This window comes from Watersipora subatra, chromosome 2 (assembly GCF_963576615.1).
Source record: "Watersipora subatra chromosome 2, tzWatSuba1.1, whole genome shotgun sequence".
NCBI lineage: Eukaryota > Metazoa > Bryozoa > Gymnolaemata > Cheilostomatida > Watersiporidae > Watersipora > Watersipora subatra.
Window position 1 is genome coordinate 61,616,670 of NC_088709.1, and position 23,822 is coordinate 61,640,491.

General features: G+C 32.3%; 1 protein-coding gene across 1 annotated transcript; it reads right to left on the reverse strand.

Annotated features, from left to right (window-relative positions):
* Positions 1-2,387: 2,387 nt before the first annotated feature.
* LOC137388419 (fucolectin-1-like) lies at positions 2,388-13,629 on the reverse strand. Its single transcript, XM_068074903.1, has 4 exons — positions 13,614-13,629; positions 8,076-8,354; positions 5,373-5,582; positions 2,388-2,638 (listed from the first exon to the last, which is right to left on the reverse strand). Exons 1-4 carry the CDS (start codon positions 13,627-13,629, stop codon positions 2,388-2,390), a joined length of 756 nt encoding a protein of 251 aa, XP_067931004.1.
* Between the last annotated feature and the right edge of the window lie 10,193 nt (positions 13,630-23,822).

Here is a 23,822-nt window from a genome sequence, read left to right on the forward strand (position 1 = left end):
GGATGGATTTTAAAGAGCCATTTGTTTTGCAAAGACATGCGATGGGCTCTGTACAGACTGAGCTACAGTTTGCCTATTTAATATGAAGGCCAAGCTAAAAATACAGCAAACTGAGCTTTATTCTTTTGGTATGCATGCATGTTTTAAGCTTTGAAATCGCTTGTGTAACCCACCTAAAAGAGGGAAAAAATATAATTTGATAAAAGTGACTGAGCACACAAGTCAAAGACCTAATCACTCTCAATATATAACTATATATAAATTTATACTGATATATTCATATAGATATAAATATAAATAAACATTGACATATGTATAAGTATATAATTATATCAATATTTTACTAGTTTTTTAATTTATAAAGATCTATTCATGTGCTTAGATGTGTATCCTGTTGTAATAAATTTAGGAACGGTTTTTGCAAGGTTTTTGCTTTACTATTTGGCTTCATTATTTTTTAGGATAAAGCCTGCTGCAAGCAACCTTGTTGCCAGGTAAACTGTTGCGTGATTTATGCACTATAAAAAGATACAAGGCATTGCCTTTTCTCAACACTCTCCATTTGGGGGAGTAGCACATATAGAAACAAAGCAGAAGTCCGTGACCGTTTGAATAATTGGTCTTGTTTTGTCTCTGGTGAATTCTATTGCTGAGTTGCACTAGTTCTAACCTTCATGTTAGCTATGCGGTTTTATAGCATATGGAAGTAAGACTACAGTTACCCTACTGTTTTTTATTATTTAGAAACAAAAGTCAATAGTAGGACTAGGACTCAATTGCTAAACCATTTGAGTTCTTTCTAATATTTTGCCACTCATATCTTGCCAATTAGCAGTGTTCAAAAATGTTAACATTTGTGTTTCCTTATCAATGGAACAATTTGCTTATATTGTTTTATAGTAATACGTGAGAAGCCTAAACAGTTGATACTATAACTTGTAAGATTACTGGCAAATTATGCGGCAAACGATTGTTGTGACCTTGGTTAGATGCGTGAGAGAGAGAAGCCGACCCCAAGGCAATCAACGCTATGACCCGGCTGGGTCTGAACTCTGCAAAAATCATGGCATGCTTTGATATTTCTGGTTGGACAAAGGCCGACTGCTAAGACTGAAAAGCTAAAAAATGTTCCACAGAAGTGACCAAGAATAGAGTATCTGAACTTATAAATCTATGTTGTTATTTTTATGCGCACTTTTTGCAGTTTTATCATATGTTTTATCATACCAGTGTTGCCAGATTATTAAAAATTAGCTTATAAACAATTCAAAGTAATGAGAGTTGACTGCCACTGGCTGTTAGGCTGGGAGAATGCAAACAAAAAATTTTAGCAAGCTAACTAATGGCAATGACTTACTTACAACGATCACCCTGTGTGGTATCCAAAGCTGTTGGGTATGTGCTCCGATATAATGACTTATGTTGGCATGCTAACAAATCATTCTCTATGGCCTACTGGGTAGGGTGTCGGACGGGCAAACAGCGGGGTCCTAAATCAAATGTTCTTTGGTACGGGTTCTTTATTCTAAGATTCTGATAGCTACGGCTGGAGGGACACTCATACACACATATCCACATACATGTACTTTGAGAAATATATACATGTATGTAGATTTGAGAAATATATAAATTTATTGCTTTGCACTTGATTAGCTTGTTTCATTGTGTTACACATAAAAACACAGTTGGTTTCTTTACAATACTATTCTATCTCGCCTGTATGTCACCATTGTATTCACAGTTTAAGACTTATCGTCCATATGTTTGAATTCATAATAATGTTAATTAGCTCTTTATTTATTGGTAAGTTTGTTTTTCATTGACTCCAAGTTTCTTTATAATCTTCAACATCTAGTTCTTTTGATTTTTTGAGCGTGAAAGTTTTGCTGACCAACCAGCCTTTGTATGAAAAATAATCTTGTTAAAATCTTTATAGCCACAATTATAACTTTTTTTCAGACGAAAACGACTGTCTGTTGTACAAAAAATAAATTAAGATAAAAATTACATTTACAGACCTCTAGTGTGGAACATTAATTGCTGTTACCATATGTGATTATCAATATTTCGTCCCTATGAGAAGAAGTAATTGTCAAAGAGCCTAAGTTGATAGCAAAAATTGTTACAACAAAAATACTTTATTTGTACTACATATCATATAGAATTGTTTGTAGTTCATGACTGAATCAGTCATATATGATAGTACTATATCACTCATGCAGCAAACCAATACCTACTCAGCACAGCATGCAAAGAAAATGCTGTTTCTTTGCGTGTGATGTGCATTGCAATAACTTAAAATGCATTCAACACTACCGGATACCACACAAATAAAGCGCAAAAGGAAGTACAAAACAGCAAGAACAATGCGAGAGCATTGTGGAGTATTAATCGCTGGCAAAGCCATGAACTTCAAACTCGTAAATATTGAGAATTCCAAATCCCATCATCTGCAGCTGCACAAACTGTGCCTTCATAGAATGAGCACATGTAATGGTAATAAAATGTGGATTTAGAATGCCATCAAACCTTCCACAGAAGGATTTTGGGCCGCTTTCAATGAGCAACTCATCTTCAGTGTTAGAGGCGGTTATGACAACATCTCTCAACCTTTTGGCCACACTTAGGTCTGATGAATCTGCAACGTACATTATAAATCATCAAGAATAGAGCAAGTGATAAAACAATGTTAATTTCACTGACCAATCTTGCCTTGCCTTATTCAAATAGTAAAATTGTAGATAAAATACATCGGTTTCAAGAAATCAACATTTCATCGCTGTCAGTAGGTAGAAATTTGATTCGCTGATTATGATTTTTATTTAGGTTACTCTAGACCAGTGGGGGACTCGACTATACAAAATGATTGGCAATTTTCTATTGCTAGCTATTTTCGAAAATATTGAAATTGCCCAAATATTTGTTTGCAAAATATTTTTTACTAAAACAATGTCAACTTCTCAAATCATCAAAATTAATGCATTGTTAGAAGTAGCACACTAAAAAATTATGATAAATTAGATTCATTGTGGCACATTTAACCCGAGGTGTAATTATGTTTTGCACACATGATCTTATCAAGTGTGCATTGTAACTGGCCTGTGGTAAACACCGCGTTGCTAATATTACATATCCCACAATGCTTTGCTAGTATGTTGGTGCATAATTAAAACTAGTGTTGCCAACTCAGTGTCTTGGAACTAGATTCAGCTCACATATATGAAAGGCAAAACTGCAAAAAATGTTTTCTATGGTCCAGCCAGAAAGGGTAATGCACTATTAGACCAATCTCTCAACTGCAGCAAGTCGGCGGCCCACAAACATCACCCACAAGTATCGCAGACAAGTATCACCCACAAATGCAGCAACTTTATACAGCTATTTTGTAGTGCAAAAAACGTTAGTTTATTAAATTTCAATATACCGTAATACCCCAGCACTCTAGTGCAAGAGAGTTAAGCATGCCAATGGACTAGTGAAATTTTCAACAATAATTTTGTAGGTCACTGCTTAGAGCTGGTGTAGAAGTGTTGGTTTAACGAGCCTAAAGGTTCAAACAAACAGGGCAATCATATCGCAGGTGTCATGAAGAGCGCAGAGATATTGCTGACGTGTGCCTAAACACGCTAAAGCGATTCACCAGCCAACGATAACAGGGGCACTGTTGCAAACTGCTAATAACAATTAGTTTCTTTAGAGTTGTTAATATATTAAGGTAAGTCAATATGGCGTCGTCTAGGCAACAACATAAACAACTTCCGCTTTTGTTATTAGGCCTTTCTCACTTTCACAGATTGTACTCTACAAGAAAACATAAGAAAAAATTATTCTTGTCTTTTTAACAGTGATATTTCACAATTTTCCGATATAGTTTACTTCATAGTAGTTTTTTATATTTATTATATTAAATATTTACCATTCTCAAGATGGCAAACTGTGCAACAATTGACTCCAAATCGGGTTTTCAACTGTGTTTTTTATTGTTGTGAGTTATGTCGTACAGGACTGGAGGTGCTTTTAACAAATTTATGAACAATTCAGAGTCCGTTCTGATAATGTTTTCATTGCAAAAAAATAGCAATATATTGCTGCTGTACATTAGTGAACATCGATAAGAAATAACTATTGGCAATAAAAATGCAATCTGGTAAAAACAACCAATTGAAACACATTTTGTTAGCTATAAATTTGTGAAAGAGAACATCTAGGTTATCGCTTTGCATGAGCTCGCTGAGCGAGTTCTAGTGCAAATTAGCGCCATGCAGCCCGATATTGCGCTAAATATCGCCTAGTGTGTTTTCACTTTAATCTCATTGAATTTTAGCCGTGTATCATTCAATCCTTTATTCTAGCCGTCAACCTTGCCTCGCCACAAAGAGACAGTGCATATTTTTGCAAATATTATCACAAAAGGTGTCAGCATAACTGTAAAGTTCAGATGCACAAAAACAGCAAAATGAAAAGTAACCGACAAGACTAAGGCTTCAAAAAAGTGGGATTCATACCACATACTCAAAGAGATTGCTAGAAAATCTGTGCGCAACAAACTGCATTCATTTTATTTTATTTTAGCAAATAAAGAGTACTTTGGCTAAAAGACAAAATACAGGCCACTGATGGTTCTTTGAGTAATCCTGGCTTATTTGGTTAAATGTTAATATATTTGACCTTCTCATAATGTAGACGTGTTGTTTGCACCGTAAGGAAATTAAAGATTACAAACAGCGCCGTTAGCAAATCTTACTGTACTCATGTGATCAAATTGGAAGATGTTTGGTTAGGTTTGCAAAATCTTTAATTTGGGTCACGCTATGAGCAGCAGTTTTGCAATTTTTAAAGGCAAAACCTCTCGACCTGGTCATTGATTTTAGTTAATAGATTTAATTGACCTCAATCCTTTGACTTTCCTTTTGATCATATGATCTCTTTACAATCAGAATAAACACCGTAAATGAGGACATCTACTTACAGGTATCAAACAAACAAATAATTAATTTTGAATGTCAACTTTCACAACAATCAAAACCCTGAATTTTAAAAACACCATTCAGAAGGCTCAAAAAGAAGTCAAAATACTTTAATTAATAAGCAATTTTTTGAAGTTTTGTTAGCGTTCTAAAATATCCTTGAATTGTTTTATTATTGAGGACAACGAAATCACTAGCGATGTAAAAGCAACACCGCAATGGAAATGGTAATTCGCAACTGAGCAATGAAAGTTTGAAATTTGAAAAAATGTTATGCAATAGCCTCACGTTCTTCAATATTTATTTAGCAAGTTTTAGGAACTGAAGTATTCAAAAAAGGTATTTTAACCATGTATGCATTGACCCATCATTATAAGTACTTGAAGCGACTTTTCTATCAATCACCTCCACGGTTAAGTATCCTAACTGCCCAGATACAGTGAACCTTCTGCAAGTCGACTCGAAGCCATGGGTTCGCTTCTAGATCAGAATGAGCAATCGAAAGTCTCTCATTGCTTGATGGAGGTCTATAAATGCCATCAACCGCAAAATATCCAGGAAAGCTGGTTGATGTTCCAGGAGAATGGTAAACGGTTGACATGGTTACAGGCTTTCCTAGAACAAAGACACTTAGAACTATTTAGAAAGAATATTCAAAAACATATATTTCTTGCACAAATTCTCTCACAACAACTTTTAAGAATCCATATATAGAGCTCAATATAGAGCCATGGCAATAGTACCAATTGTTAAATTGTCACATATGTAACAGTACGTGCAGCTACAACAAACCTTACAGTGTAAAACTAATGAACTTTCCATTTTAGAACCTTGAGTGTTCTAAAAAAATTTAAAAGAAGTTCTGATTTCAAGTGCCAGTACCTTTATAGCTGTTTGAAATTCAAATCAAAGCTTTTTAAAGTTTTTTGCGGCATTTAGCAAAATGAGTTTGTTATTTTCAGTGAAGTTGGATGGAAAGTGAAAGGAATATGTGATGAGTATGCTTAAATGTGAATACACGCACACACCTCACAGGGTTAAATAGAAAAGATAATCAATCCAGTTTAATGCAGACTAAAAAGCCTTGGCAGCAAATTGATTTTAAGTTGAACACATTTTAACTAGAAGAAAAGCTTTCAATGCAGGAAAATTTCCTGCCACTCTCTACTCGGCTCAGCTAGAACCTAGAAAGTTTACGAATTACGACCTATGTTGGACTTTCCCAATAGCCAATGATTTTAGTATCTGTATATACAAATATCAGTGCTTGTTGGTCTGTCGTCCATACGCCCAGGGGCAACAATTAAAATGCTGCGATTGGACATATGGACGACAGCCCATATGTTCAGTCATAGTATTATACAAGTTGTAACGGTCGCGAAATACAATTGCATTGATGAATAAAATTCTCCACACTTCAATTAATCTTGAAAACTCTGTTGTTGTAGACAGGCGCACTAACCACTATATCACGCAAACACCTTGTCATACACGGTTGATGATCAAGATTGCGTGAGATTTTGTGACCTGCAACGATTATCAGAACAATTATTCTACATGCGTAGCAAGCTGCTGCATAGCTTAGCAATAATATGCCCATTTTCACATCTACGCGTCTACCAAATGGATAGGTTTGTTTCCTGTGAGGCAAAAACATTTTTTCTTAACGTTCAGACAAAAAGACGCCGCTCTTACTATAGTAAAAATTTAGACGAGCGAAAGTTACTCAAATTCATTCAGCAACAAATCCTAGTTAATGGCAACTACATTACTTGTGTTTTATAAGTTGTTTTAAATCTTGAAAGAACATGTAGCATAAGAAATATAAAATGTTTTTAAAAAATCTGCTTAAGCTAAGCTGTTCGAATCTGATTTCAAATCTCATTAAGCCTATTAATAACACAAACAAATTCTAGCCTTAAAAATAGTGATTGGTAGTGGTATAATACTATATGGGCAGAAAAAGACACTACAACAGAATAAATCAAGTAATGTCTGTTTCACAGTTGTACGAAAGACAAACGTTCAATAAAATAACACTACTCATATATAAATCATCTTTTGATAGGCTTTTTCTCTTGTCTTCTGAATTCTCTCACTTGATCAATAAGCTATATAAATGCGGTTATGCATAAGGTTCGTTTGTTCAGCTAGTTTTCAACACGATGTTTTAATTGACATTTTGAACTTAGATTTTTGGTATGTTTATAGATTTCATTTCTTGTACAATGCCGTCCAATACTCTTACTGGCCATCTATAAATTATAAAGCTATTTCTCTGTAATAGCAGGCTAGAACAGAGTGCAACAGTAAATGAAAGACTTTACAGGTTTCGCTACCAATCGCTAACTAATCTTTATCTAGTAAAACTATGTTGAGATGGCACCAAAAATGTGGCTGAACAAAACAAGTTTAAAATGACCTAGCATTCTTCCAGCTAGCATTAAGGAAACAAGTTTATTTATCGAGTATAGACCAAAAGACTCACAGAAATATGCAAAGTAGAGCAGCATATATGATTTCAATAACTTTGTAAAATTTGTATATATGTTGGATTAAAGCTTTAGTTTTGTGATTCAGTTTAATAAATTAAGTTTTCAAATGATAAAGATATGTAAGGAATTCTGCCTTCAGATACTCTGTTGTCTGTGTTAAGTATAACCTAAATGCAAGGTATAAGCTCAAATTAACATTGGCTACACCAACAAAAACAGCTTTAATGTTACATTTAACCCTTTAAAACTGTCAAAATACTTTCAATGCTGGTAACACTTGGAAAAATTAAACATTTTGGTTGATGCATATTTACTAACCGCTATCAATAAATAAATTTGTGGAGCAGCTACAGCTAGAAAAATGGGTGAGCCAATCAATTTTCAGGAATTTTCTGCCACCAAATAAAATAGAGCTCAGATCTTGTAAGCCAAATATAGTTGCCTGTCAATATATAATTAGTGTATAAGCAGTGCCTGCACTGATTACACACTAAAATTACTAAAATTAAATGTAACACAACCTTCCATTGACACAAATACTTTATTGATGGGAAATACTCTCTATGTTTCAGACAAAGCTGTAACTACAAGGGCATAATGTACTTGAATGTACCTCTAGCAAGGAGATGGTCAACTCTTTTTGCATAGGCTTCTACTGTGCGGTCTTCGTTAAACTTGTTTTCGTTTTCTGGATTGAAACAATCCAAAAATGAGCAAAGCTTTTGGGCACAATCGTATAAAAAGCCGTTACAATCATCTTGAAGATGGCATTGGGCGGCACACTGAAGCTTGTTTGAGGCTGGACTAGTGCTGGAGGGGGCTATTGTAGAGTTGTAGGGTAAGATGACTTGCTCAAATGATCCAGTGAAACAATGCGCATCACTAAGAATGGCTAAAAGACCAACATGATTTGAAGTAAATTAAAACACTTTAAAATAAATAAATATATTTTGATGTTCTGTTTTACTTTTCAAGAGAGTTATAGCATACTTGCCTAAAGCATGTAAATTTTCCTTAAGTGTGTGATATAAATTTATTTTCATTCAAGTTGAAATATTTTTAAATTTGACCAGAATTTCTGACACATTGCTAAATAATGCGTTAGGATGTTAAGTGTTCGGAGCTCATGATTATATCTTTTATATCGTTTTAGCATTGTTTTTTGTTTATTTTAGATGTGCTTTGTTATACAGTAGTAAATTGTTGCAATTTATATATATAAATATATATATCTATATATCTATTTATATATACATCTATATATGTATATAACTAGCTGGATGCTTGTAATTCACAGGTGATAAATAGTCTTTTGTAGAAAAAATTACTTTTAATCAACACATTCAGCATTAAAATTGAAGGTGCATCTTAGGTCGGTACAATGCGCATACAATGCATGCGCATTGTATGCAGAAAAAGACACTACAAGGTTAGTGTCTAGCATGCGCATACAATGCATGCGCATTGTATGCGCGCAACTAATAATAATATTTATGTGTAATAATAACAATAGTAGTAGCCTAAAAGTATTACATTATTATTTAATATTCTATTTATAGTCTGTTAATATAACAGGTGTAAAACATTACACAAAGTATTCTATTTATTTTCTATCAACCGATGTATGTGCGCTGTAATGATAGAGTATGCGCGTTGTATCCGCAACATTTGCGCAATTTCTATGCGCGTTGCAAATGCCTTGTATGTGGGTTGCGCATGTGTTGAATGCACGTTGTACCGAACAACGATGCACTGTTACCAAATTTAACAGTCTAACTCTTACAAATGGAGCTGTTTGTTTATTTATGTGTACTGGATTATATTTGTTCACTGTGTTTATTTCTGTGTAATTCATACTGTACCAGCTGCTAAACCAGATCTATACTGATTGTAATAGTTTTGTTAGCTAAATGAGTTTATGCATTGTTTTTTACTTATGGGCATGTATTTTTTCTGGTATGACTTTACAGATAGAGGCTCTTCTAAATGCAATAACCCAGCAAAGTTTGTGTGAGTATTTATTGTTCTACAAGTAGGTCAAACTTAAATGTTTTTGTGTTATTGTTAAAGATAGGAATAATTTTATTTTTGAACTCATTTTTTTTTATTTGCAACAAAATTATCATTGAATTAATGGCTTTGGTGAGTTGCCTGTTTTATAAAGCTAAATTTACTATGATGTTCTACATTGGTGAAGTCATGGAGCACAATAGCTTTGAGGTAACTTCATGATTTTGTTTGTTCTGCAGCATCATCAGAATAGCTAAAAAAAATATATGAGAAAGAACATGAATCGATATTAGCCTGGTGATCGTTATTGAAGACGTACAATAAAAACACAAATGGTGACTAAAAGGCTTCTGTTTTTAATTCTTGCTTTGATTCAGGTGTCTACCGCTTTTAATTACATAAGGGCTTTTTGTAGAAGACGTACACGTCTTTTGCATCTCTTTTAGATGCTAAAAACTCTTTAAAATTGCTATATCAAGTTTTGCTTTAGCTTGGTGTGTCTACGATCTTCATAGCTAAGAAAAATATATGAAAATATAATTATGAGAAAGAATATGAGTCGATATTAGCCTGGCGATCGTTACTGAAGACGTACAATAATAACACAAATGGTGACTAAAAGGCTTCTGTTTTTAATTCTTGCTTTGATTCAGGTGTCTACCGCTTTTAATTACTTAAGGGCTTTTTGTAGAAGACCTACACGCCTTTTGCATCTCTTTTAGATACCAAAAACTCTTTGAAATTGCTATAGCAAGTTTTGCTTTAATTTGCTGTGTCTACAATCCTCACCGCTTTTATCTCTCTCAAATTAATCAATATCAACTTCGAGGATGTTCCAATTATTTATTAACAAGCTTTGGGCGTTGAGAGAACAGCCTCGTCTGTAATGCAGAGGGTATTGACTAAAACCGTAAACTAGCGTCTACATGGGCAGGTATGAAGACAACAATATTTTCAGGCATAAATAAATACATGCACAATGCAAGTAAATTATCTACGATATTATTTAGTCAGTAATATCAAAATTACATGTGAGTTTTTTAATATTATAAAATTAACTTCATCTGATCGGAATAAAATAAATTCAATGAAATGTTTTGAAATTTGCTAAATAAAACTTGAAATGAATTTAAACTTTTGTCAATTACAGAAGTAAAAACTTCTGAAACTTCAAAGTTCTGTCTAATACCTAAACCATAAAAACTACCAAAACTGTACACTACTCAGTATTGCCATAGGTATGCAAAAGTTAGGATTTTGATGTATCTTAATTCAAACAGCTTAGAAAGGCTAAATAAAGTTCATGCAACATAATTTATTAAACATAATGATCAATATTAACTCCATTCAATCTTACCATAGATGACAGCAAAGATCAAAACTGACTTCATGTTTATTTGGTTCGTTGAGCCACCAACTATTTTAGTGAAGAAAAACCTGCGAGTAAACTCTTGAGAAGACGGAGTTGATTTAATGCAACCGCAATGATAACTTTGCCAAAGTATTCTGAAACGCTTAAAAGTTTCAGAATAATTAATATACATATGTTGAAATTGATGAAATATTGATCCGTTTCTCACATCTTTGCAAGCAATTCTTAATTACTTTTTATTGATTTTTTCAATCTAGGGATGCTCAGTACAGACAATGGTAGCGCATTTGGGACCCTTTTACGTCAGCAAGTCAGCGGTATTTTCATACGCACAACCTAAATTGTAACATGCTCTTTTTGCATTTACATAAAATTTTCATGCTCGTTCAAGTTTAATAGTTTTGCTTTTTAAATTCATTCTACGCGAAACATGCATACAATAAAATATGTAATAATAGAATATGGCGCTAATTGTTTTTACTAAGTTTTAGAGGTCTCTTGACAATGTTTAACGCTGATTTACTTTAAGGATTTTACATTCAATTAATCTATATTGCTTTGACGAACCACTGCTGAATTTCAAATTAGAAATGTTTCTGCTTCCACGTACCACTCATTCAAATGTAAGCGTTTTGGGTATGTATATCATTAAAAATTGTAAAAAATGTGCATGAAATCATGAATCGTAAATAAAAAAAACGTGCATAAAACTTGCTGAAACCAAGTCACTGGTGTCACTACCCGAGACCATTTTTAAATAGCTCCACATTAATAGTTTGTATGTTCAATTACTTTTGCTAATACTTTTGGCATTATGATATTAAAAAAATTAGATAGTTGATATTTTACTCTGTGATATTACTTTAATTGTGTAGCATAGTATCATCATCTCTCATGTTTATGTTCTTTCACCACAATTGAAGAATGTCCCATTTTTCAAGTATCACACAAATAACCAGTTTGGGTTCATGATCAAACTTACAATAGGTAGGTAGTTAATTAATGCTGGGTGTTTGCTTGAAAAAATGCTCAAGATTTATATAGCCTCATCACTGTTCAGTCTTGCAGGAAATGGTTTTAAAAGTGTCTTTAAATTGAAGTTTTGCCATTGACCAACAATCCTACAGAGTGTAAGAAAAGTAATCCAAAACATTTGTTTTGACCTTTTTAATGTTTTGCCCAAAACCAACCACTTTCAGTTTTTTCTAAGTATAATTATGAACAATAGATAAATTTTGTTTTCAGCTAGGTGCTGCATGAAAAACCAAACATGACAGTATGCGTAAACCTGCTTATACTTGTTGACTTACATCTCTGTTCTGCCAGAAAAGAACTCTAGTTATGAAAAATCAAACGTTCTCTAATATCTTTTACATGTAGTTTTTTATGAAAATGACTACAATTCATAGTAATCATTTTTTCCTTAGCATCATTTTGTTTGCAAACTTATAGGAGGCTGGCTTTCAGAACAGAATACGCAGTAATGAGAAGACTGTCCTGAAAAGAGCAAATGGTTTCAAAGAGAAGGATGTGGTACTACATGTAAGACAGCTGCTTGAAGAGAAAAATTTTGCACTAACTTAGAGCTTTTTATGTTGTACTAGAGTGAACAAGGCAAAATCTCTGCAGTAAAAACCAAATTCCTGCAACTCACTAAAGAGCTGAAGTCACAATGGTGTGGAGAAAAAGGAAAAAATCTACCGTCTGCTGCTAATCAGAACGGCATCAAGGTGTTTGACTATAACTGTTTGAGAAGCCTTGTAGTCTAAGCGGTGTCACCAAAATGTTGCTCTCTTCTTTCACTCACAAAAGAGAGCAATAGTTCAGCTTAAACACATAATAGAGAGACAGTCTTACGGAATAAGAAACATATTTTAGATTGCTGAGCATTACAAATAGCTCCTGAATTGACAGATTAACATGATAGTGTTATTTCTATTGTCTCACACAAATACAAATCATGAGCTGTCTGAATGAAACACATGACAACAGGGAAGTTGTTACTGGAGTCACCATAAGAACAATAGAGCACCTGAACATTATGTGATCTCAGCCGAAGTATTGAACATGATGGTCAGCTGCTGCAACTGACACTATTAAAACTGATTAGAGATACATGTATAACATAAGGAGCACATCACACAGGATTGAAAACATGATAATATCGTACTAAAGTTCAGGATGGAAAATTGTCAAGACTGTAGGAAAGCCTAATGAGACATATATCCTGTTATTGCTTTAACCTTTTGACCAGGTATAAGCCCCCTAAAACAACCGAAACTCGTGTAATTTATTTTCGAAATTTTAATAAAATCTATATTTTATGAATATGCATAACTCAAATCTTAAATTTATTTGTATGAACAAAAAATTTTGTACATAAACATTCATTCACATACATGTATCTAATACTAAAAAAATACAACCATTTGCAATTGTCCCTGTATGAAACGCTTGGAAGCATTTTTTTTTCTTAGCATTTTCTTTGTATATTCCAAGTATATTAAAAGTCTAAAAAGTTTACATCACTTCTATCATTTGATTTATTTTTATTCTGATCAGACAAAAATCACTAAAGATCGCAGGATCGAATAATCTTTTATTTTACTGTTTTGAAAGTCGAGCCGATTGTGACTGGTTTTCCAACTTTTATTCTTTTCCAAGGAGGCGCAGTTTGTTTAGCTTTTAGCACAAAGCAACGCCTCTCAGATAACCGTTTTATATTGTAAACCATTTACCGATATCTTGTTGATGATATTTAAAACTTACTTGTGTTCATATCCATTCTTTAACGTTACTAGGCGACAGCTTTATAAACGTTTACCAAAATCGAAATAAATGTCGTTTCCCTACGTAACCGGTAAATGACATTTTGGTCGTTTCCCCTGACAAAGGGTTAAACATTTGGTTTGTGCACTATTCATCAAGATCAGTTAGGTGATGTCACCTAATGTTTTGCCTGATTCACAGGATTTCACTAGTGTAAGTTGTACAAATGTCCAGTCTATGTCAATTACAGCACAAATATTGAACAAAAAAATATAGAACAAAAACCTTCTTTGCACAAATATTTCACTGACTTTGTCAAAACATTTGCTTCAGGTTCATGCCAAAGTCTCACTATAGTTTTGAAGAAGATAGTCAGCACTGACTAGACACTAAATCTGCTAAGATCTTTGCATGACAAAATGCGAACTTAGATATCCCAGGCAAATCATGCTACAAAAAGGTTTTTAGTAAAAAGCTTTCAAACAGGCATGCGCATCAGCAATAACCATGTTTACCACTATATCTCTTAACTATCATGAATTTGCATTTAAAGATAAGTGAAAAAGAGTTTACAATCAAACAAGAGACAGTGCTAATCTCTTCTGAGTTTATTAATTGGTTGTCCACATAACCAATAGGTTATCCACATAGGTTGTCCACATAACTGAAAACGTGCCAATGATTATAAATTATTTAACGGTACATTCAGCCTAAAGATAAACAAGGAAAACATAATTTTTTTCTGTATCAACTGTATTAATAACCAGTCTTACAGTTGGTAATATTTTGACTCTAAGATTGTTCTTAAAACCATGTAACACATAAATAAAGTTATTGTTTAAAGTATTTTGAATAGTAACACAAGCTTTGCAAACCATGTTACATCAAGCGCCCAACATTTTCAGTTTTAGCTTGTCATGACAGTTTTTGCTTTTTTACTTTCTCTTTTCCCTTTGCAATTAGATGTATAATATTACAAGAAAGAATCGCTGCAAGAGTATCCGTTAAAAGTGGTTGTGTTATTTAGATGTACTTCAGCTTAATAATTCACTGTATCTGCCATTATGTGTCAGCGGGTAGAAACTTTAAACGTTAACCCACAACTCCAAAAATTTTTAAGAGCGCTGCTAAACATTTTGGCCTTGCTTGGTTTACTATGTTTTTGTGAATAGGCTCTCATGAGCACAACACTATAGCCTAGCAAATGATTTTGTGGTAAAAAAAAACATATGAGTCTCCTAACAGTCATTATTTGCAAAAACTTGGAGAACTTTTGTTAATTTGAAAACAATATGTTTTAGTCATCATCATTTGGGCTAAGATGAATTTTACAAAAAAAAAACCCAAAAAATTGGATCCCTGAATCTTGTTAGGCCCTATATCATAACATGTGTATAATTATTATTATGCAAAAAATTTTTTTCTTTTATTCAATAAAAAATAAATCTCTTTTTTCGCTCTTGGCTGTAGTAGGCCATACGAATGTTGTAGGGTTTTCAAAGTTTTGCAGTTTTTGAAACTTTTACGTCTACCATTTTTTGAGCTTATTTAAAATTTGCACTACTTTTTTAACAACAGTTTTCTCTTTTTATACTTTCTTTGCAAATAAAACTCTATGAAAAAACAACGATAACATACAAGGGTATTTTTAGTTAAATGAGACCTAGCATAACACTACTATAACGATTTATAAGTGTTTCCAACTTCAACTAACACTACAGTGTGAGTCGATATTGCTCTTGGTTACTTAGTGTGTTATGACCGATGCAATACTTTTCTTGTGTATCCTTTATAGTAATAGAAGCTTGTTTAATTGAAAATATTATCTTTTGCTTTTATAATTTGTTTCTTTAATCTTTATATCTTAAACCTCCCACTAGCTAATCAATGTGAAGTATGACGAGGGTTTTGATTACTGCTATCCATTAGGCTTCATCGAATGTATACAGTGTCTTACCTACTAGCTACTAAATAACTGGTGTTATTTCATAACGTATCAGTGTTAAACAAATTCAAGCCACTATCAAGAGTGAGTGAAAATAAGGTTCTATTGTTTGTACAAAAAAATTTTGCAAGTTGTTCAAAATAGAGAAACTTGGATCAGGACAGAGTAATATAGCTTTTTATAAAAATTACCTCGCAGCTTTTTAAGAAACAGAATGGAAACATTAAAAAAAGTCAGAATTAGGACTTTAAAATAAAATGTAACACTCAAGCATTATGACAAAAACATAAAATTATTTAAATAGCTTTATTTTGAAGAAGTAAAGTTTTCAGATCTCATTGAGCTTTGAATAGAATTTTGTGAAACACATGGGGAAATGTCTGTATTTATGTTATAAAACAAAAGAATGCTGATCACGTCTAACTACATTAAAATTTGTAAAATGGTTTTAATTTCAACGATAGTTTAATTTTCTACATTTGGATATGTTAACTAATGGTTTTGTGTAACGAATTACCTGTCACAAAGGCAAATATTCTCATCAGTTGAAGAAAAAACAACTGCACAGGAAAATGATGTTTCGATGGTTTCCATATAACTACCAACATGTTGACAAAAATGTTGCTTTGCTTAAATAACTATTGTGTAATTTTGTTTTACAGTGGTTTATTTGTTTTTGTAGCTTTACAAATTTTATTTAATCTCAATAGAACCTTTTGGTGATGCATCGCAACTCACTGAAAATAGCCTCTCTAAATGTTTACTAAGCACTCAAAGTGTTTTTTCCATTTTTTATAAATGGTCATGTATAATTGTTTCTCATGTTTTATTCAAATAATAGTAGCATGTGTGTTTAGTTCAACTTGTTCTAAGACCTTTGCTAATCAGCCCTCCTTAGACATAAACATTATTAACGAACAAAATATCTAGAAATAATGTTCTAAATTTGTCAACCAGCGTTTTCTGAACATATTTTACTTGTCTGCCATAGTATAGTACTTTATACTCAATTTGTCACTGGTTACATTATGACCATATTGCTAGCAGATAAAATGACAGATTATTTTTATTAACACATATAGCCAAGTTGTGAAGGTAGAAATAATATGTCGTTTGCGACAAACATATTTATAAAAATTGTAACTCGTAAAAGAGAATAGGTATTATTCTAGTGTGTGTGTGTGTGTGTGTGTGTGTGTGTGTGCGTGAACTTGTAAATGCATGCAATTGGGGACTCACACCAGAATTTAACAGACAAATTGGGGACGTTCGGAAATTGGGGACGTCCCCAATCTTTTAAACCCTTTTTTCTTATAAAAAACTAAAAAATATATAGTTTAATCCAACTCCCGACAAAATCTGAGCACTGTCCCCAATTGCCTGCATTTGTACGAGAACATCTGTGAGTGTGGGTGTGTGAAAAAATATGTAAGTCCCCATAAAGTTTGCTAAATTCTCACACACATTTGACCTGTTTCCATTTGTTAGTAGGCAAATATTTGCGGAGTTTTCTTCTCATAGAATCTTTTTACCTAACAATTGGGGACATATATTTTATTGGGGAGCTAATTTCTATCTTGTAAAAACTCACAATATTTGCGAGTTTCTACAAGAATGAAATTACAAGAGATGAAAACTCACATTATTTGTGAGTGAAAAGTCACAATATTTGTGAGTTTTTATCTACAATGTAGCTTTGGAAGCAAATTGAGAGTTTACACTATTTTTAAACTTATGTTTAGCTAAAGGCTATATTTGCTCTTCTGCATTACAAATGTATTTTGTAGTTTAGCATTCGCAAAGTTTTTTTTACAATATAATGTATTTGGTCAGCAGTTATACACGCTCAGCAGAAATTTGAAAGTGTGTCTCGTTTGCTTCCTTCAATAGTTCAGGCCTTTAATAATCCTTGAGAGCTCTTGTACTTTTTCAAATATTCTCACATATGCATCCTTCTTTACTTACTAGCTAATATTTTTAGTATGGTTGTAGTTTATACGCAATTAAAAAAATTTGCGCTTTATTATTCAAAAGAGTTGTTTGAATTCATTACGTACATTTCTTACATAAGTTATAGCTGCATAATATCTCAGGTTAATTTCACATAGTCTTAAGCATAAGATCTCTGTACATGTACTTTATTGACTTCAAATATTGATCCATTGTATGTCTTTGCAAGAACTTTACTACATCATCCTTCCTTGATATTTTTAGACTGAATAAAATATTAAAATAAAACATGTAGCCTCCAATGCTTTCTCTAACTCGTTTACATTTTTCCTATATCTATGAATAATAATGGTCAAAATTCTGATTTAAAATATGTTTTAAAAGTTAACTTAAATGTCTGATAATTTTGGTTCAAAACATTTACTGTAAAACAAACATTATTAAACCAATTTCAAGTGTCTCTGCAAATTTCTAATCTGAGATCTGTATATTGTTAGAATTCAATCAAATCTTCTGTTTTTTCTTTCTCAGACCAATGGTCCATCATTGAACTTTTTTACTATGTAGTATTCTTTCATCAGCTCCACTAAAAACATTCGTTACTACTAAAAGATCAGAGTCAATTACAAAGATTGACAAGGTAGTATATCTTTAGAGAATGAAATAGCTAGATGGAAAATTCTGCCATACATTTATCGCTCCTCATTGAAAATACTTATAGTTGTTTTAGAAAATATATATATTTCATCAAGTTTATATTGAGTATGTTGACAATACCAATCTTTTTATCTAAAGCTTGATTGTAATTTAACTCCTATGTCCCTATGCTTGCTTTTCATGTATGGCTTGAAAACAATGGAATTATACAAGTTTCAAGTTTAATCAATTGCGGTTATCAATGTGTAAAACTAAGCAGCAGTGTCAACACTTAATGAATATATTTAATTCTTTTTGGCTTTTGGATTTTTGAAAAAGTGCTTGTCATCACCTCACTTGTTCTTTTTACTTTTGTTGATAATAGTTGACTCATGCTGACGCATTGTAAATATGTTGATGACTGGCATTGCTAGCAGTATAAAACGAGATTCCGCAACAAAATTAATTCAGTAACGTAATTAAATTTGTTGTCTGTTTATGCCAATCGCTTGGCATGAGTGTAAAACAACCTTGCATTCTGCTGTCTTCTCGGTTCTGCAAAGTGGAAGGACTTGAGAGTTAATAGAAAACTCTGTTGAAATTTTTGCCTTGATAAAAGCATTAATAATTGTAAAATCAAAAACGTAGATAAGACATCAGTTTGCTACTCCTGCTGTTTACTACTTACAAACTAAACTCGCAAAGATCAGCATTGATCCTGAGAAGCAATTGGTTCTATTGAATTTATATCCAAATAGAATAGCCTAACGCTGAGTTATCCTTTGTACATCATACATGTGTAGAATTAATAGTTCCTAAAAGTAAATTAAAAAAGTGTCATAATATGTATATATATTACTCAACAAAGATTTCATAGACAACTATGGAACTTTTGAACTGAGTTTGAAGTAGAAATGAAGTCATGCATAACTTTTACTAGCATAATTATGAAAGTGTGCACATGAGATTGCACATGAAATTGGCCACCGAGCACATGAAATCGGCAAAAAATTAGGTATACAAAAAAACAAAGTGTTTTTGCATACTCGCAAACAATAAAAAGATTTTTTGGGGTGTTAAATGGGTGTGAAATACTGAACGCAAATAATCGTCAACATGAATGATTTTTTTAATGTTTATTACTACTTGGTTCATGGGAATGCAATAGATTAAAAATTTTTTAATTTTATTGTAGTATTCATCATTTATAATTTTAGCTGGATTTCAGTAGTGTATATATGTAAGAGCCTAATACGGTTCAATGAATGCATGAAACTTTGTTTGTTATACGATACAAAGCCAAATGCGCTTAGCTAACGTCTCAGCAAATAAGCAATGCATACTGAAAATCTATATATAAATATCAGTGTCTTTTTGACTTCTATTGTATGTTCATTTATAAAAAGTATGCATTGTTTTAACATAACAATGCATAACTTACATGACTCTCGCATTAGCTTGATTGATGTGATAAGCAAGAATATTGCAATCAGTAGAGAGCTGTAGTAGGACTGAAACAGGCACCGTATGAATTACACAAATATATAAACAGTACACAGAAATAAATGCAGTACGCAAAAATAAAAAACACCTTCATTTAAAACCGTCATTTTTATTACCCGTGCAAAATCGGGCAATCTGCTTGTTTTATATAAAGCAAGAGAGGCTGCTACCTATTTGTAAAAACTCGCAACAACAAAAAGTCTAAAGAAGTTAGACCAATATAAAAAAAACATTTTTTATAATTAAAACACAAAATAAAACCAAAACTTCTGTTGATCACTAAAAAATACCAAATAGTAGATCCCTGGTCAAAGATTTTCAAAATCACACTGGCAAAACTGCTAGCAATTTCTTGTTAACTGTTTTTTTAATTATTCTTGACAAAGTTATTACTTGCGCTGTTTTAATTAAAAAAGTTCACAGGTAAACGTTTGTTTTTTTGCTATTTTCAATTTTGTTCAAAAAACTTTGCAATTATTTTTTATAGATTGCATTGTAACAAACTAATTTTAGATATCAATAGCGATAGGGCAATAATTTAATTATAGTGCTATTGTTATTGTGATTCCTAATTTGAAGTAAACAGTTTTATAAGAATTATTCTATAGCTGGCCATTGACTACTTCTGTTGGAAAGCTTAACTACAGTTTTAATGTTTGGAAAACCGACTCATTTTACTTTTTGTTGGTCATAGTTGCTTGTTTTTTTTAATAGTTACTTTTAAAAACTCTCACAGCATTGGTAAAATTTTCGTGCTATCTGAGATTTGTTTGAGCCAACGTGTTATCGCTTCTCAACCTTTGCCTGTCATACATTTAGCCTGTAGTGTCTTGCTTATGATTATGTAACATCGCAGAACCACAAGTTAAATAAATAGAACAAAGAAACTTATTCAGTACTGCTGGTCATCTGTAATAACAAGATTATAACATTGGATGCTTTACACACCAAATCAAAGACAAATAAGATGTTTACTTCCATAAAATTTGTGCTCAATAGCATATACAATTTACAAATATTCAATGAGTTTATTATTTTCCATTTACTCCATTCTATAATATTCTATTGGCACAAGGCTTTATTGGTAACTAAAAACCAAGCAGATGCAGTGAGTGAGACATGTTTTTAATAAACTAGTAGCTTGTAAATTTCACAGACACTGCAAATAATTTGTCAATAATTTACCTAGGCGCGAGATTTTGAACTTCATTTGCAATATCACCCAGTTAGCCTCAAACAGAACAAATTGTATTTGTTTTGTATTAATGATACTCATGCTCATGTTCATTTTAAATCACATTGTTTTTACTATGCCAATCTTTTTAAGAAAATGCGTACTTATTTGCCAATCTAAATAGCTTTCAAAATGCATCAACTTACTGCTCAGGCGCCAAAGAGTAATGTCATATGTTTTAAATAGAGAAAATAAAGTGAACCACCTGTAATAATCAAGCCGGATAATATTTTCAAAATATTACATCTGTATTGACGTTGCACACCAAGATCACTGTTATCATAAACTATACAGATGTAGATCCATGTTGTCAAATATTTCACATGGAAACATCCTATTTGACATTCGCAAGTATTTTTTATAGATTGCATTGTAGCAAACTAATTTTAGATATCAATAGCGATAGTGCAATAATTTACTTATTGTTCTATTGTTATTGTGATTGCTAATTTGAACTAATCAGTTTTATGAGAATTATTTTATAACTGGTCATTGACAACTTCGATTGTAAATTTTATCTACAGTTTCAATGTTTGGAAAACCCATCTAATTGTATTCTGTGTTACTGATAGTTGCTCTTTTTTTCAATAATTACTTTGAAAAAGTCTAACGGCATTAGTGAAATTTTGATGCTGTTTGCGATTTGTCTGACCCAACATGTTATCGCTTCTCAATCTTTGCCTGTCATACATTTAGCCTGTAGTGTCTTGCTTATGATTATGTAACATCGCAGAACCACAAGTTAAATAAATAGAACAAAGAAACTTATTCAGTACTGCTGGTCATCTGTAATAACAAGATTATAACATTGGATGCTTTACACACCAAATCAAAGACAAATAAGATGTTTACTTCCATAAAATTTGTGCTCAATAGCATATACTATTTACAAATATTCAATGAGTTTATTATTTTCCATTTACTCCATTCTATAATATTCTATTGGCACAAGGCTTTATTGGTAACTAAAAACCAAGCAGATGCAGTGAGTGAGACATGTTTTTAATAAACTAGTAGCTTGTAAATTTCACAGACACTGCAAATAATTTGTCAATAATTTACCTAGGCGCGAGATTTTGAACTTCATTTGCAATATCACCCAGTTAGCCTCAAACAGAACAAATTGTATTTGTTTTGTATTAATGATACTCATGCTCATGTTCATTTTAAATCACATTGTTTTTACTATGCCAATCTTTTTAAGAAAATGCGTACTTATTTGCCAATCTAAATAGCTTTCAAAATGCATCAACTTACTGCTCAGGCGCCAAAGAGTAATGTCATATGTTTTAAATAGAGAAAATAAAGTGAACCACCTGTAATAATCAAGCCGGATAATATTTTCAAAATATTACAACTGTATTGACGTTGCACACCAAGATCACTGTTATCATAAACTATACAGATGTAGATCCATGTTGTCAAATATTTCACATGGAAACATCCTATTTGACATTCGCAAGTATTTTTTATAGATTGCATTGTAGCAAACTAATTTTAGATATCAATAGCGATAGTGCAATAATTTACTTATTGTTCTATTGTTATTGTGATTGCTAATTTGAACTAATCAGTTTTATGAGAATTATTTTATAACTGGTCATTGACAACTTCGATTGTAAATTTTATCTACAGTTTCAATGTTTGGAAAACCCATCTAATTGTATTCTGTGTTACTGATAGTTGCTCTTTTTTTCAATAATTACTTTGAAAAAGTCTAACGGCATTAGTGAAATTTTGATGCTGTTTGCGATTTGTCTGACCCAACATGTTATCGCTTCTCAATCTTTGCCTGTCATACATTTAGCCTGTAGTGTCTTGCTTATGATTATGTAACATCGCAGAACCACAAGTTAAATAAATAGAACAAAGAAACTTATTCAGTACTGCTGGTCATATACAATAACAAGATTATAACATTTGATGCTTTATACACCAATCAAAGACAAATCAAATGTTTACTCTCATGAAGTTTGCCCTTGGTAGCATATACAATTTACAAATATTCGATGAATTTAGTATTTTCTGTCTACTTTGCTCTACAGTATTCTATTCTGCGCAAAGTTTTATGGTTAGCTAAAATGCAAGCAGACTCAGCAAGTGAGACATGTTGTAAATACTATGGTGGCTTCAAAATCCCCAGACACTGCAAATAGTTTTTAAGAATCTACCCAGGTGCCAGGTTTTAAACTTTATTTGCAACATCACCTAGCTAGCCTCAAACAGGAAATATTACATTTGTTTTGGATTAATGATAGTCATGCTCACGTTCATTTCAGATCACATGATTTTCACTAAGCCCATTTTTTTAAGGAAATGCGTACATATTTGCCTATCTAAACAGCTTCCGCAGTGCATCAAATCACTGCATAGTTTCCAAAGAGTTATCACATGCATCTTAAATAGAAAAAATAAAATGAACAAAAGCTAACGATCAAGGCAAATCATATTTTTAAAATATTTCATCTAAATTGATGTTGTTCCCATAAACTACTATTATCATACGCTATACTGACATAGGGCAATATTGTCAAATGATTTATTTGATAACATTATGAAAAACAAAACATAATATGGAACACAAATTAATTCTTTAATTGGACTATCGAATTTACAAAGAGTTGAACAGTTATATTTTAAAACAAATATGAAGGGTATTTCTTATGAAACCTCCTTCAATTTCTCAAGAGAAATTTAGTATTTTGACAATTTATATGCAATTTAACCATGAGCAACTTATACCAGAAGAAAATTATGATAGACAATAGAATTATATCACCCCCAACTATGGAAGGTTTGAATTCATGTATTTACTGATTTGCTTTAGTTTTTAATTCAAATTGCAATTGGAAAAATCTTTTAAACCCAAAATGCATGATTATCAAAGTTGATTGTTGGAATATCACACTCACAAAGTTTTTTTTCTTTTGCACCACATTAG

Excerpts from the sequence above, each read along its gene's own strand:
- LOC137388419 (XM_068074903.1), bottom strand. Across the intron at positions 5,583-8,075 it reads TGACCATCTCCTTGCTAGAG|GAAAGCCTGTAACCATGTCA; the intron begins GTACATTCAAGT and ends TCTTTGTTCTAG. Across the intron at positions 2,639-5,372 it reads TAGGATACTTAACCGTGGAG|ATTCATCAGACCTAAGTGTG; the intron begins GTGATTGATAGA and ends TGTACGTTGCAG.